This window comes from Equus asinus, chromosome X (genome assembly GCF_041296235.1).
Source record: "Equus asinus isolate D_3611 breed Donkey chromosome X, EquAss-T2T_v2, whole genome shotgun sequence".
Lineage (NCBI taxonomy): Eukaryota > Metazoa > Chordata > Mammalia > Perissodactyla > Equidae > Equus > Equus asinus.
In genome coordinates, this window is record NC_091820.1 from 35,372,140 (window position 1) to 35,387,097 (window position 14,958).

At 35.6% G+C, this 14,958-nt stretch overlaps 1 protein-coding gene and 1 long non-coding RNA gene across 5 annotated transcripts in view; one reads left to right on the forward strand and one right to left on the reverse strand.

Moving 5' to 3' along the window:
• The window catches only part of LOC123282338 (uncharacterized), a 38,705-nt gene that overhangs the window by 15,450 nt on the left and 8,297 nt on the right, over positions 1 to 14,958 (forward strand). The gene's annotated exons all lie outside the window — the stretch shown is intronic.
• WNK3 (WNK lysine deficient protein kinase 3) overlaps positions 1 to 14,958 on the reverse strand; it is a 168,468-nt gene that overhangs the window by 10,346 nt on the left and 143,164 nt on the right. For all 4 annotated transcript variants that reach the window (XM_070501994.1, XM_070501995.1, XM_070501993.1 and 1 more), the window contains exons 21-22: positions 14,131 to 14,342; positions 1,496 to 1,698 (exon numbers count right to left, since the gene is read on the reverse strand). In XM_070501994.1, coding sequence (XP_070358095.1) covers positions 1,496 to 1,698; positions 14,131 to 14,342 — 415 coding nt within the window. The remainder of the gene's footprint in view (positions 1 to 1,495; positions 1,699 to 14,130; positions 14,343 to 14,958) is intronic.

Genomic DNA, 14,958 nt, shown 5'->3' on the forward strand with positions numbered 1-14,958 from the left:
ATATGTAGGGTACTACTATGTGCTAGGCACTTTATAGGTGTTACCTCATTTAATCCATGCAGCAATCCTGCAAGGCAGGTCAATATTATCCCTATTTTAAAGACATGAAAATGGAGGCACAAATGACTTAACTAAAATCACACAACTAGTAAGTGACTGAGCTGACACTGGAACCCAAGTCTGTTTAAAGATCTTCATCACTTCTATTCATACTCCATTTTCTACCCACTCTTCCTCCAAACATCCCCTATTATACTGCAATAAACCACCCTGTTTCTAGTCTACAAAAGCCTCCATTCACACCCTACTCAGAGGATCTCCCACTGGCAGCACAAATGCATTTCTGCCTTGAAATTTGCCTCTAAAGCCTTCCAGTTTTTACAATGGTGATACTATCAGTATATAAGTCAGTGCCAGGAGTAAGATAAATACACAGAGCACCCAAGCTTACATAGCTTACTAGTTTGGGAAATCTAGGCTTTTGAAAATTTTTATTCAACATTAAGACTACATGTATTTTCAGACTTTCTTTACCAAACTATATGCAGTGACTATCCATAGACGAATACATGTACACAAATTAACAGACACACACAGATATGTCTCTTTCAATTGTGATGGTTTAGATTCTAAGTTCTGATCTACATTTTAACATTTACTCATTTTAAAAGAATGACACTTACTTTAAAAATTCAAACACAGAAAAGTACAAAGTAAAATAAGGCCCAAATTCCACCATCCAGCACATTATTAATGGCTTTTCCTATTTCTAGGCATGTAAACATATATCTAATGTATATAATTTTACATAAATACTATATAAATACTGTGCCCTCTTCCCACTCCAGAGTGCATTGTGGACATCTTTTTACATTTCAATTGCATGTACACCTAAGGCCATATGTAATTAACTAGGCATCTCGCCCATAAACTTAAGACACTTTTTATAATATTCTAGCTTAAAGAGCTTTACAATTCTTTTTCATACTGAACAAATAATATAACCTATTGGCCCTAAGAATATTGATGTACAACATAAGATAGCTTTTCCTCAAAACCCAAATTCTTCTGGCAACACGGGATTGAATTAACCCTCACTCCAGATGCTTTTTTTGATACTTGATGGTTTTTTTCAGGTATAATAGTCTAAAACAAGGGTCAGCAATCCATGGCCTGCCACCTGTTTTTGCCAATCGAGTTTTAATGGAACAGCTGTGCCTGTTCATTTATGTGTTGCCTATGGCTGCTTTTGCACTACAAGAACAGTTGAGTAATTGCAACTGCATTTACTAACTGGCCCCTTCCCAGAAAGTCTGCTGACCTCTGGTCTAAAAGATGATTTGCTCAAAGACATATGAATCTAGACAAGGATAAAAGTCTTCATGTTGTCAGGTCACACCACTCTCTCATAGTGACTGTAACCATAGGCCTAAGTAAATCAATTTTTATGGTTTTAGTTCTCATAAATAAAGAAGATTGGGTATAAACCACTTACTTCATGTACTTTGTTCCAGTTGTCTGTCTCTACTTTGTGTTGACTCTGTTTAAGTTGATTTAAACTTGGCTTAATAAGAGAATTTCCCACTGTTTCCTTTGTCCAGTCATCCACCAGTTTGTGTAAGTCATCTGTGAACATCCCCTTTTTACTAGCTGGAGAGTGCTGGCATGATGCTGCATTACTCTCCACACAGAGTGGATCTATAAGAAAAAACAGGGAAACCATGAAAAGGAATTAAAACTGATAAATACTCATCTTTGGTCAACAATGCAGTTGACAGAACCACACATGGGGTACAGATAGGGTAATCAGACATTTTAGTTTATCTGGGACAGTCCTGGTTTAAAGCTGTCATCCTGAAGTAATTACTAACAGTATCCTTTTCACTTTCAAAAGTTTCCTCTTGTTTGGATAGAAAATTATATGGTATGGTCACCTTAGGTATAAGTCAAATATAATATAGTATCTCCAAAAAATTAGTATCAACTCTAATCTTTTCATCAGTTTCCTCAGATAGATACTTAGAGAGAGGAGTTAAAAAACAATCACAGAATGTTAAAAGTGGAAAGAACCATAGAAGTCTAATCCAAACCACTTGTTTTATAATAGGGAAATGAGGCCCAGAAAAAGTAAATTGTCAAGCCTGAGTTCTTGCAATTAGTTACCAGCAGAGCCAGGCCTAGAACTCTAAAGCCTAGACGATGACTCTCTCTTTTCAATATACCATACTGACTTTCAACGAGCTTCAAAAAAGTAGAATCTCATTTAATTTTTTTACCAATATTTGTTTGTTAATGATAAAATGAATGTGTATCTAGAATAGCGGAAACAAGGATGCAGATGGTTTGTGAGCCTCATGAGTTCTGGAGCACAAGATGTCCAAATACAGAAAAGAAATCAATTACAGATGTCGCCATCAGTTTCCTAATCTGAATGTCACACTAAGTCCTTAAACTATTTAGTACTATTACAAACTTCTACTAAATCGTTCTCAAAGAACAGACTCATAAACTTCCAATTCCTCTGACTGATTTACAAGCCAAAACTTACAGAGTGGGTCTAAAATGAATTTTAGGAAATACACTTGTGAAATTTAAGCACAGTAACATTTTCAGGGATTTAATAAATAATCATGTGAAGATTTCTTGTACATTTGTTATGGCATTTTTTTTAATTGTGAAAAAAATATGGAATATGCAAAAGATACTGCAAAGCCTCCATATTCGAAGTACTCTTCTTTAAAACTTATAACAGGCCTGTGACATAGGTTCAGCAAATATTCTATTTTTGGGAAGACTGGGATCCAGAAGGTAAACAGCTGGGGTTATATGCTGGGGCTAGAACCCAGGTATGCTGGCCATTAGGTCAGTGTGCTTTCCATTGTATCATGCCAACCCATGCAATAAACTGGGAAATGGATGAGGAAATTGCTTAACAAGGAGGAACATGATAATCTCAATGATTGCTTATACATAGTGTGTGATTCTCTATGAACTCTGCACTACTAAAAGCTTAGATTCAAGGAGATGAAATATTAAATGGAAATATATTAGTGAAAATGACAAGAATTTAATGAATTAATTGGAACATATTCGCATATACAAATGAGTTTTATAAAAGTCATGTTTACTAATTTGAGGCAACCACGATTTACCAAAATGACATACCAATCTTATTGGAATTCCTACTTTTCTAAGACTTAAAGCCCAAAGACACATGTCAGCCCATAATAAAAATATCAGTTTTTCCTGTTATCACTCTTCACATTCATCTAATTCTCTGCCAATTCCAGTAAAGGAACAAAGAGCACAATAATGGTGGGGAAGACTTTGGAGCTGAAGCCTTTATAGATTGTGTACCGTGGAAAAATATCAGCAGGTAGGAGTAAAGAGGAGAAGATAGCCAGAAACATATGCACATCAGTGCCAGCATTTTTGCTTACGCAGCTTCTCCTAAGGAGTATTTTTGTGCTCATTCCTTTCAGTTTCTAAAAAATTTATTGTGTAGAGATAAATTTGAATGTCACTCGTTTAAGAATATTTCCGGACTAAGGGAAAAACTCAATGTCAAGATTCTTCGTGTGTACCACTCTGGTGGAACAAGTGATCTTGAACACTCAATTGGCAGTCAATGGTGGCTGCTGCACTAGTGGCACAATAGCCAACAAGTGGAGGAAGAAATAATTAACAAACCAAAACAAGTATCTAAATGAAACAGGGTCTGAGGCAAGACTAATTCTAAGTAGGCAACAGAAAGATCTATACACACATACCTTCCAAAAGTTACCAAGAACAATGTGCCATATGAGAAGAAGAAAATGTTATTTGAATGTTATTCAGTGCCTAATTATGTTTTACACACGGAAGGAACATTTATCTATTGATTTCATTTAAAATTTATTCATATCTTACTATAAAAGACCACTTAATTTAAAGTTCACAAACAAAAAAGTACCCAATCAATGCACATTAAAATAAGTACTCTACAAATGTGTTTTATAATAGGTAATAACATTACTTATTAACTTCAAAGATGCTCTTTAATATTCCTTTCCTACTGATGAAATTAATAAAACCAGAGTTCAGTCCTTGGTGATCTTGTTTTTTCCCCCCACAGTGATGCCTAGATTTAGATAGTTTCAGTGATCACCCAACTGCAAATGTTTCTATCTATTATCTCAAATTTTGACCTCTCTTCAATCCAGTCTCACAACCAACTCCCAAATGTGTTTTTTCACTTGGATGTCGATAAATTGTTCAATTCAGTACACCTAGAGTCAAACCTATCATGGTCTTGGCATGACAGTTCGCCTAAATGTCATATATCTGTTAAAGATACCATATTTTCTTCAAACCACCCAGACTCAGATCCTTTGGATCTTCCTACAAACACACATGACCCATTCATCACCACGTCATACCAATTCATCCTATACAGCATCTCTTGTCTATTTTTATTTCCACAATTCTCTAAGCTCTTAATCATCTCATACATGAACTGTTATGATTGCAATGATCTAATGGACTTACTCCCTGGCACTAGGCAATATATTCTTCACATTGCCACCAGATTAATATCAGTTAAATGCTACCTTCAGATTTCATTCTTCTGCTCAAAAAAACAAAAACACTTGAGGGGCCAGCCCACTGGCGTAGTTTGCATGCTCTGCTTCAGTGGCCCAGGGTTCATGGGTTCAGATCCCTCAAGCAAAAAGAGGAAGATTGGCAACAGATGTTAGCTCAGGGCCAGTCTTCCTCACCAAAACGAAAAAACACCTTTAATAGTTTCTTAATACTAACAGTGGGTTTTCAACTTGTTTAGGTGGCAAAGTCCTTAGTAGTCATGGTTGTCTTTGCAGAACAGATATGTTATCTTACTTATTATCCTTAAACAAACACATTATCCCATTTATTAAGCTTAAATAGATAATTATGTGTTAGATCAGATACATTATCTTTCACTAAACTATAACATAGATAAACTGTGGCAGTTGCCAAGTTTTTTAAAAAAAAGTATTGAGGAAAACTCTTCTAATGTAAACCCTACATTTCACCCAACTGTTATATTCTCTTTCTCCCAAATAAAGAGTGTGATAAGAAAAAAGTATTTGAAGAAATATTAGCTGAAAACTTGCTAAATTTGGCAAAGGACATAAACCTACATATTCAAGAAGCTCAGTGAACCCAAAACAGGAATAAACACAAAGAAACTCATGCCTACATACATAATAATTGCTGAAACTGAAACAGAAAAATTGCTGAAAATTAAAGAGAAGGAAAAAGCTCTGAAAGCAACCAGAGAAAAACAATACATTTCATACAGGAAAACAATGATTCAAATTTCTGTGAATTTCTCATCACAAACCAAGGAAGCCAGAGGGAAGTGGCATAATATTTTTAAAATGCTAAAAGTTGTAACTGTCAACCCAGAATTCTATATACAGCAAAAATACCCTTTAGGAATGAAGGTGAAAAAAGACATTCTCGGATGAAAAAACGTTAAGAGAATTTGTCACCAGCAGACCTGTTCTCAAAGAATAGCTAAAATATGATCTTCAAACAGAGGGAAATTACACCAGTAGGAAACATGAAAGAGCAGGAATGAAGGAAGACCAACAGAAATGGTAGATATCAGGGAAAATGTATTTTTTTGAGTTCTGAAACTCAAGAAAAGATGAAAGTTATAACACTGTGATGGAGTTTTCCACACATGTAAATGTAAGACATAAGACAATTATAAAGAAGGAAGAGACCTATATGGATGTAAGGTTTTTACATTCCTCTTCAAGTGGTAAAAGATTGATTTTAAGTAGACTGAAAAGTTAAGTATGCATATTATAATCCCTAGAAGAACCATTAAAAAATATACAAAGAGATACAGAAAAAAACATAAAAGACAAATTAAAATACCAAAATATATTCAGGTGAAATAACAGAACAAACAGAAACAGATTTAAAATACAGTAGACCAAAATCCAAAAGTATCGATCATTACATTAAATATAAATGGTTTAAAAATAATTGAGGGACCAGCCCCATGGCCAAGTGGTTAAGTTCGTGCGCTCCGCTTTGGCAGCCCGGTGTTTCACCAGTTCAGATCCCGGGAACGGACCTGGCACCGCTCATCAGGCCACACTGAGGCGGTGTCCCACATGCCACAACCAGAGGCACTCACAACTAGAATAGACAACTATGTACTAGGGGGCTTTTGGGAGAAGAAAAAAAAAGAAGATTGGCAACAGTTGTTAGCTCAGGTGTCAATCCTTAAAAAAAAAAATTGAAAGACAGATCACCAGAATGGATTTCTTTTAAAAAAAACATAACCATAAGCTGTCTGCAAGAAACTCACTTCAAATATAATAATATAGGTAAGTTAAAACTAAAAGGCTAAAAAAGATACACCGTGCAAACACTAACCAAAAGAACGATGGAATGGGTATTTAATATCAGACAGAGTAGACATCAAAGCAAATAAAAATAACCAATAAAGAGAGACACTACATAATGATAAATGAGTCAATTCACCAAGAAGACAGAACAATGCTAAAAGTGTGTTCAACTAACAAAATAGCCTCAAAATACATGAGGCAAAAAATGACAGAACTGAAAGGAGAAGTAGACAAATCCACAATTACAGTTGGAGTCTTCTACACTCTTCTCTCAGTAAACAATAGAAATAGTGGACAGCAAATGAGCAAGGGTATAGAATAATTGAACAACACCATTCAAACCTCTAAATCTAACTGACATTTATAGAACACTCTACTCAACAACCACAGGGTATACATTATTTTCAAGTGCACATGAAACATTCATCAAAATAGACCATATCCTGGGTCATAAAACCAATCTTAACAAATTGAGAGGAATCAAAATCATTGAAAATATGTTCTCTGACCATAATAAAATTGAAATACAAATTACTAACAAAGAGATAAGAAAAATCTTGAAACACTTGGAAATTAAACAACCCACTACCAAATAAACCATGGAACAAAGAGGAATTTTAAAAAATCGGAACTGAAAAAAACCCTGAAAATACAACATATCAAAATTTAGGGGATGCTAGAGAACAAAGCATAAACCTTAATGTGCAAATTAAAAAAAAATTAGGAGGTCATGAGATCCCAGAATGGAATGCATCTGTCAAAACATATAGAAGTTTACAGCACAAAGGGTGAACTTTAATGTATGAAAAATTTAAAAATCATTTAGGAGGTCAGGGGATTCCAGGATGGAATGCAGAATGTGACAAAAACATCTAATCATATTACAAATGTATAAAGGAACCTCACATAAAGGGGTACGTGAACAAGTGCTGATTTATATAATGTTGGAAATGAGTGGCACCTATAATATTAAAGGCAAAAGAAACTGTACATAAGCACCGTATTCTGGTTGGTAAAGGTGTTTCTCACAGGGGTGTAAGTTAACAATTCTGAAACCAGTATACCCTACACTGGAATTGAACAATTAAGTAAATGGATGGAATATGGCAGGAGCCAGGTTTCTCACTGTTGGAGTGGGAGCTTACAGATAAGCAAGGAAAGAAGGCTATGATGATCCATATGGTACATTATGACAGTTGGAAATATCAATATGATGCATGTTTACCTTAATAGGATATAGATGGTTACATATAGAAATATTCATAGATGTGGATATATATGGGTTAGTATGAATACATATATTTCCTTATCTGTTAGCTAAGATGGCCTAGAAGCAAGACACCCCAGTAGCAATGAGCACATCAAGGACTCAGATCTTGGTTTCTAATCCATTCACCAATAAAAGGAATTAGGGCTCCTTGTGGAAATGGTGGCTTCAAGTACTGGGGTAGGAAATATACAAGATAAGCCTGGAGCATTTTCTGGTGCCTCTAAGTAAAGAAGTGTTCAAAAACAAATTTTCTACAAAATAACTGACTGGTACTCCTCAAAACTGTCAGGGTCATCAAAAACAAGGAAATTCTGAGAAACTTAAAGCCAAGAAGAGTCTAAGAAGACATAACCTCTAAATATAATGTGGTATCCTGGATGGGCTCCTGGGACAGCAAAAGGATATAAGGTAAAAACTAAGGAAATCAGAGTAAAATATGGACTTTAGTTACTAATGTATTGGGTGAGGAAGATTCACCCTGAGCTAACATCTGTGCCAATCTTCCTCTATGTTTTGAATATGGGATGCCTCAAGAGCATGGCTAGTGAGTGGAGTAGGTCCACATCTGGGATCTGAACCCACGAACCTAGGATGCTGAAGTGGAGCATGTGGAACTTGAACCACTTGGCTAGAGGGCTAGCTCCCAGAGGTCATTTAAAAAATTCTTAGTAGATGCAGCCAAAGTGGTGCTTATAGGAAAATTTATAGCGTTAAATGCTTGTATTACAGAAAGATCTCACATCAATAATCAAAGCTTCCATTTTAAGAAACTAGAAAAAAGAGCAAAATAAAAGCACAGCTTGTAGAAGGAAGGAAACAATAAGGATAAAAGCAGAAATCAATGAAATTAAGACAGGAAAACAATAGAGAAAATCAATAAAAGCAAAAACTGGATATTTGAAAAGATCAATAAAATTGATAAACCTTTATTAAGACTAACAAAACAAAAAAAAGAGAAGACACAAATTACAAATATCAGGAATGAAAAAGGTGATGTCACTACAGATTCCCAGGGCATTCAAAAGATAATAATGAACAACTCTAAACACAAGGATTCAACAACTTAGATAAAATGGACCAAGTCCTCAAAAACCACAAACTACCAAAACTCACCCAACAGGATAATCCTATAAGTAATATTAAAATTTGAATTTGTAGTGAAAAACTTCCCCCCAAAAATCTCTGAGCCCAGATGGTTTCATTGGAAAATTCTTCTAGACATTTAAAGAAGAAATAATACTAATTCAACACAAACTTTCTCAGCAAATAGAAAAAGAGGGAGAACAACTTTAAAAAATGCAGAGTAGGGACTAGGTGAACTTGCTTTTAAAACAATGAAAATATGGGCAAAACAACTAAAACCAACCATTTCAGAACTCTGACAATTATCCAAAGACACAGAAGGAAATAAAAATAATTTACCCAAGACAAACTACAGTCATGTGGCACATAATGACGTTTTGGTCAACGATGGACTGCATATACGACAGTGGTCCCATAAGATTAGTACCATATAGCCTAGGTGTGTAGTAGGCTATACCATCTAGGTTAATGTACACTCTATGATGTTCACACAACTATGAAATCACCTAATGGTGCATTTCTCAGAATGTATCCCCATCCTTAAGCAACACATGACTGTACTGAGATCTGTGACATACTAACTTGTGGCAATTCCCATCCCCCCTCCTTCCCAATTCAGTGTTGTGGCAGCCAAAAGCCAGCAGCATTGCAGACAATGGAGAGATTAGACCTCTTTTTGAGCTCCCTTAAAAGCACGATCCCCAGAGCACAATCAATATTTTGTCTGAATTTGCAGCAACCTGGAAAAATCTCTGTTCTCAGAGTGTGTAAGATATTTGATTTCACTCAGAGCTCAGCTCAGCCTAGCCAAGCCTGGGTGTGGTGGGTTTGGGGAAGAATCGGGGGCTACCCTCCAGGGCATTACTGAAACAATAGGAGAATGTTGGCAACAACTCAGATGCCTAAGGCTATGACTTCAGTTGGGGCAAACAAGAGCCTGGTCTAGAACTGAAAAGGAATTCTAGGACAACTAGATGAACATAGGAAACTTTAAAAACCTCTGACATATTCCTGGGCATATAAATGTCTGCAATGCCAGGAAAGACCTGAGAAAGAAGAAGGTACCAGTCACTCAATTCTGACTGAACTTGAGTTTCTAGACAAACAGGTGGTAAATTCAAAGCTTGTCTTGTAAACTGAAGCTTGAAGGCATGCCTTCTTACATAAGGATCCCCTTGGCAAAAACATCTAGACAAGACATTTAATGAAATCTTCAACCACTGGCTCGCCACTAAATGTACTGGCCAAGGTGTGAACCCTAGCATACTAAGCTTAATATAAAAAAAAATTTTTTTTAAAACTTAGCAAAGAACTCAATGGTCATACACTGCAGGGAATACAGAATCAGTCTGGGATTGGGAAAATCACTAAACAAATAAGTAGCAACAAGAAAATGCAACAGAAATAATAAACAAACAAAATACAGCAATAACACCAAACCTTGTTGAGGAAGGGGGCAGAAGAATCTCGTACCAGAGATGTTTCAATATATTATCTGTAACATGCAGTTTTCATCACAAAATTGAGAGACATGCAAAGAAACAGGAAAGTATGCCACATACACAGGAAAAAAGTCAACGAAAACATCCTGAAAGGGACCTAGATTTTAGACTTGGTAGATAAAGCCTTTAAAATCAGCTATTCTAAATGCATTCAAACAACTTAAGGAAACTAAGCCTAAAAAATTGAAGGAAAGTATAACAATGTCTCACACCAGATAGAGAATATCAGTAAAGAGCAAGAAATCATTTTTTTTAAAAAAGAAATTATGAGTTGAAAAGTACAATAATTGGAATAAAAAATTCATGAGAGGGGCTCAACAACAGATTTGAGTGGGCAAAAGAATCAGCCAACAAGAAGACCAGTTAATGAAAAAATCCACTCTGATAAACAGAAAGAAAAGAGAATGAAATAAAATGAACAGAGTCTCAGAGACCTGTGGAATACCATCAAGAATGACAAAATATGCATAATGGGAGTCCCAAAAGGCAAAGAGAAAGGAGCAGAAAAATACCAATGAGATCCATACCTATACATATCATAATTAAACTGATGAAAGTCAATGTGTCTAGGCATGGGTCTTTTTAAGTTTATTCTGGAGAAATTAGAAAAAGAAGAGTAAACTAAACTCAAAGCAAGTAAAAGGAAGGAAATAATAAAGATTAGAGTGGAAAAAGAGAAGAGGAAAGCAATAAAGAGAATCAATGAAACCAAAAGTTGGTTCTTTGAAAAGATCAACAAAATCGACAAACCTTTAACAAGATTGACCAAGAAAAAAAGAAAGAAGACTCAAATTACTAAAGTAAAAAATGAAAGAGGGGACATCACTACAAATCTTACAGAAGTCAAAAGGATTATAAGAGAATACTATGAACAATTGTGCACCAAGAAATTATATAACTTAGATGAAAGGGTCAGATTTCTATAAAATCAGAGGCACTGACTCAAAAAAGAGTAAATCTTAACAGACCTATAACAAGCAAAGAGATTGAATTCGTATTTTTAAAACATCCACTATATAGAACCAAGACCCAGAGGGCTTTACTGTTTCATTCTACCAAATATTTAAGGAAGAATTAACACCAATCCTTTATAAATCCTTCTAAAAAACAGGTTACAAAAAATGGCAAAACACTTGAATAGGCACTTCACCAAACAGGATATATGGACTACAAATAAGCACAAGAAAAGAATGTTAAACATTACTAACCATTAGGGAAATGAAAATTAAAACATTATACCACCACACACCTATTAGATTGGCTAAAATAAGGAATGCTGATAATACCAAGTGCTGAAGAGCATCTAGAGAAATTAGAAGTCTCATACATTGCTGATGGGAATGGAAAATGATATAGCTGCTTGGGAAAACATTTTCACAGTTTCCTAAAAATTTTAAATATACATGTGACTCAGCAGTCTTACACCTGGGTATTTTATCCAGGTGAATTGAATACTTATGTTCACCCAAAAAGCTGTATGTGAATATTTACATCAGCTTTATTTGTAAAGCCCAACACTGGAAACAACCCAAATGTCCCCAACAGGTGAATAAATAAACAAGTTATAATATATCCACACCATGGAATATTACTCAGCAATAAAAAGGGCACAAGCTATTCTAACACAAAATGAAGAATCTCAAAGACAATGTTCTGAGTCAAAAAAGCCAGTTTCAAAAGGCATGTTTTTACCACGAGATCCCATGCTTCTGGCTCTTGTTGATTTTAAGAGGTAGTGTAGTGTAAGCGCCTGACAATAAGCTTTTTTGATTGTAGTCTAAGTGACTGACATTAAGCTTCTGAATGCCAAAGCATCCATTTCAAAGACATCCATCTAGAATAAACATATGGAAAGCTACACAACTAGATAAAGTGCTAGGCCACCCTACCCATTAAGTTTCCCTTTTAAAAAGCCTGGTTGACCTAGACAACTGATCATGTGAGTGACCCTACTTTTCCCTTCCCACACCTTAATTCTGACTCTTGGTTTTAAATTAACCAGTCAAGAGTGAACCTGTGAAACCCTAGGTACCCCACCCACGATCCCAATAAAGGCAGAACCCCAGGTCTCTCTCCCCTCCCCCTCAACTTGCAACCTCTCGCTGTGTGTCCATAGGCATGCCATGTACCATCCAGAACCTGTGAATAATAAACCTAGTTTTATCAAAGTTCCCTGATAGTTGTTGCTGAGGCACATCTTGCAATCATAATAAGAACCACAAGAGCGGGTCCAGCCACAACGTTGCCTCCAGTCAGGGGAAAGGTTGAGGGCATTCCTAGCTGATGGCATCACTGTTGATAGGCTGAGAACCAAAACAGGTGGACACCTGCCTGGAGAAGAGTCCACCAATAGGCCAGGCAATGGCCTTTGACTCATGATTTGGCATGAAAAAGATGAGCAGGGTCAGTCAAATTTTCTCTCTCTGGAATCTGACAAAGGCTAGTTAAGCAGAGATCTGAAAGTAAAACAATGCTTTGGGATCATAACAAGCCAAAGCCATCTGAAAGTCAAAGTTCTGGGGAAACAGAAACTACATAAAAAGAGCAAGCCATTTGGGAAGAAAACAGAATAAAATAAAGTATAGTAATTAAAGGCAGAGCATTAGACTGAAAGTCCACATGCTTCTGCTGCTCAATCCACAAAGCTGCCCTCAATCCAAGTCTACCCTTCAGTTCTAACTTTATGAGGATCATCAAAGCACAGTTCCTGTTCTTGATCTCTGTATTAGTTTTCTATTGTTGCTGTAACTGATTACCACAGATTGATGGCTTAAAACAACACAAATTTATTATCTCATAGTTCTGTAGGTTAGAAATCTGACATGGGTCTCACTGGGCTAAAATCAAGGTGTTAACAGAGCTGCATTCCTTCTGGAGGCTCTAGAATAGATCTGTTCCCTGGCCTTTTCCAGCTTTAAGGGGCTACCTGCATTCCTTGGTTTGTGGCCCAATCCTCCTCCATCTCCAAAGCTAACAATGCTGCATCCTCACATCTTTTCTTTGACCCTCTCTTCTGCCTTCCTCTTCCACTTTAAAGGACCTTTATGATTACATTGGGCCCAACCAAATAATTTCCCTATTTTATTTTATCTTTCTTTGCTTTTTTTAGGTTTAATCATACAAGAGAGGGATTTATTTTTTTTTTATCAAGGTCACATTGGTTTATAACATTGTGTAAAATTTCCCTATTTTAAAGTCAGTTTATTAACGACCTTAACTCCATCTACAACCTCAATTCCCCTTTGCCATATAACCAAACATAGTCACAGGTTCTAGGGATTTGCACATGGACATCTTTGGGGGACCATTATTCTGCCTACCACAAATTCTGTTGAGATCTCATATATATCACCCTCAAATGCCCACCTTGACAATGCATATGTAGCCAAGGAAATCTGACGTGATTAACAACTTCTTCATTAGTTAAGTAGAGACTGATCCTCTTTTTTTCAAAATCAAAGACATTTTTCTAATACTCTCATAAATAATAAATAAACAAAGATCAGATAGATCAGATAGAACATGATTATATTTTTAAGATGATCTTGATTAGCAACAAACTCGTCAACACACTCTAAATGTTAGATCAGTGGTTCCCACTGACTGATAGCATTTCAGAAGCTATTTTGGGGATTGAAATTGGGCTTCCAGGTGCTTGTTTTCCAAATGAAAACATACAACACACTCATCTGCTCTCCAAAATCTACCATCTATCCTCACCATTATTTCATAAAAGAACATTCAACACCAAAAAGGTAGAAAAAAATTTAAGAATAATGTGTACTTCTTTAAATCATCTTAGCTTAATAGAAAATAAATTGTATTATCAGTTTTCTAATTTTGCTGATCTTTGACCAGTTTTTTTAAATCGCCTTTAAGATTGATTTACCTGTAGCAACTGCACCATTGTCCACTTGTGTCAAGGACTGGGGGCGACTGCGAAGTTTGCTTTTGAAAGATCTTGGTCTACGTGGTGATGCAGGTGGCAGAGGAATCTCTGATGATTGGACTTTGCTATCTTTAATTGCCCGAAGGCGTTCATAGAGCTCCTGCAGCTCCTTATTCTGCTGGGTTTGAAGATTTACCACCTCTTGAATGTGTCTGAATGAAAATCATGCAGAAAATATTTTAATGGCCCTGGCACCACACAGATGAGCCAAGAAATTCTATACCAGTACAAGTAAAGTTTAACAAGGAATTTAGATTAAGAATGTGGAAATAGAGAATATTTTCACAATTTTAGGATGGGAAATGCCTTCCTACGTATAACATTAAACTAATCAGACATAAAAAGGTAAATAAATTGACAAAAACAAATTTCTAAAACTTCAATATAGTGGAAAACAATAAAACAAAATTTAGAGTCACATGGTATTGATAATATTAACCTTTTATTATATGTTGCAAGTATAAACAGGAAGAAAATATTTGCAATATAAGTAAAAGGTTAATATTGAGAATATATAAATAGTTCCTAAAACTCAATAAGAAAAAAAGAAACAACCTTATAGGATAAAGCAAAAAGAATATGAAAAGCCAACTCCACAGAAGAGGAAATACAAGTAGCCAATAAATATGAGATGATGTACAAAATCACTATTTTATTTTTTAAAAATACTTTTAATTCATCTGTTTGGAATAAAACTAAAACAATCGATAATATCTAGTCCAATGTTAAGAGTGGGAAAACAGGCCCTTTCATTTATTTTTGTTTGGT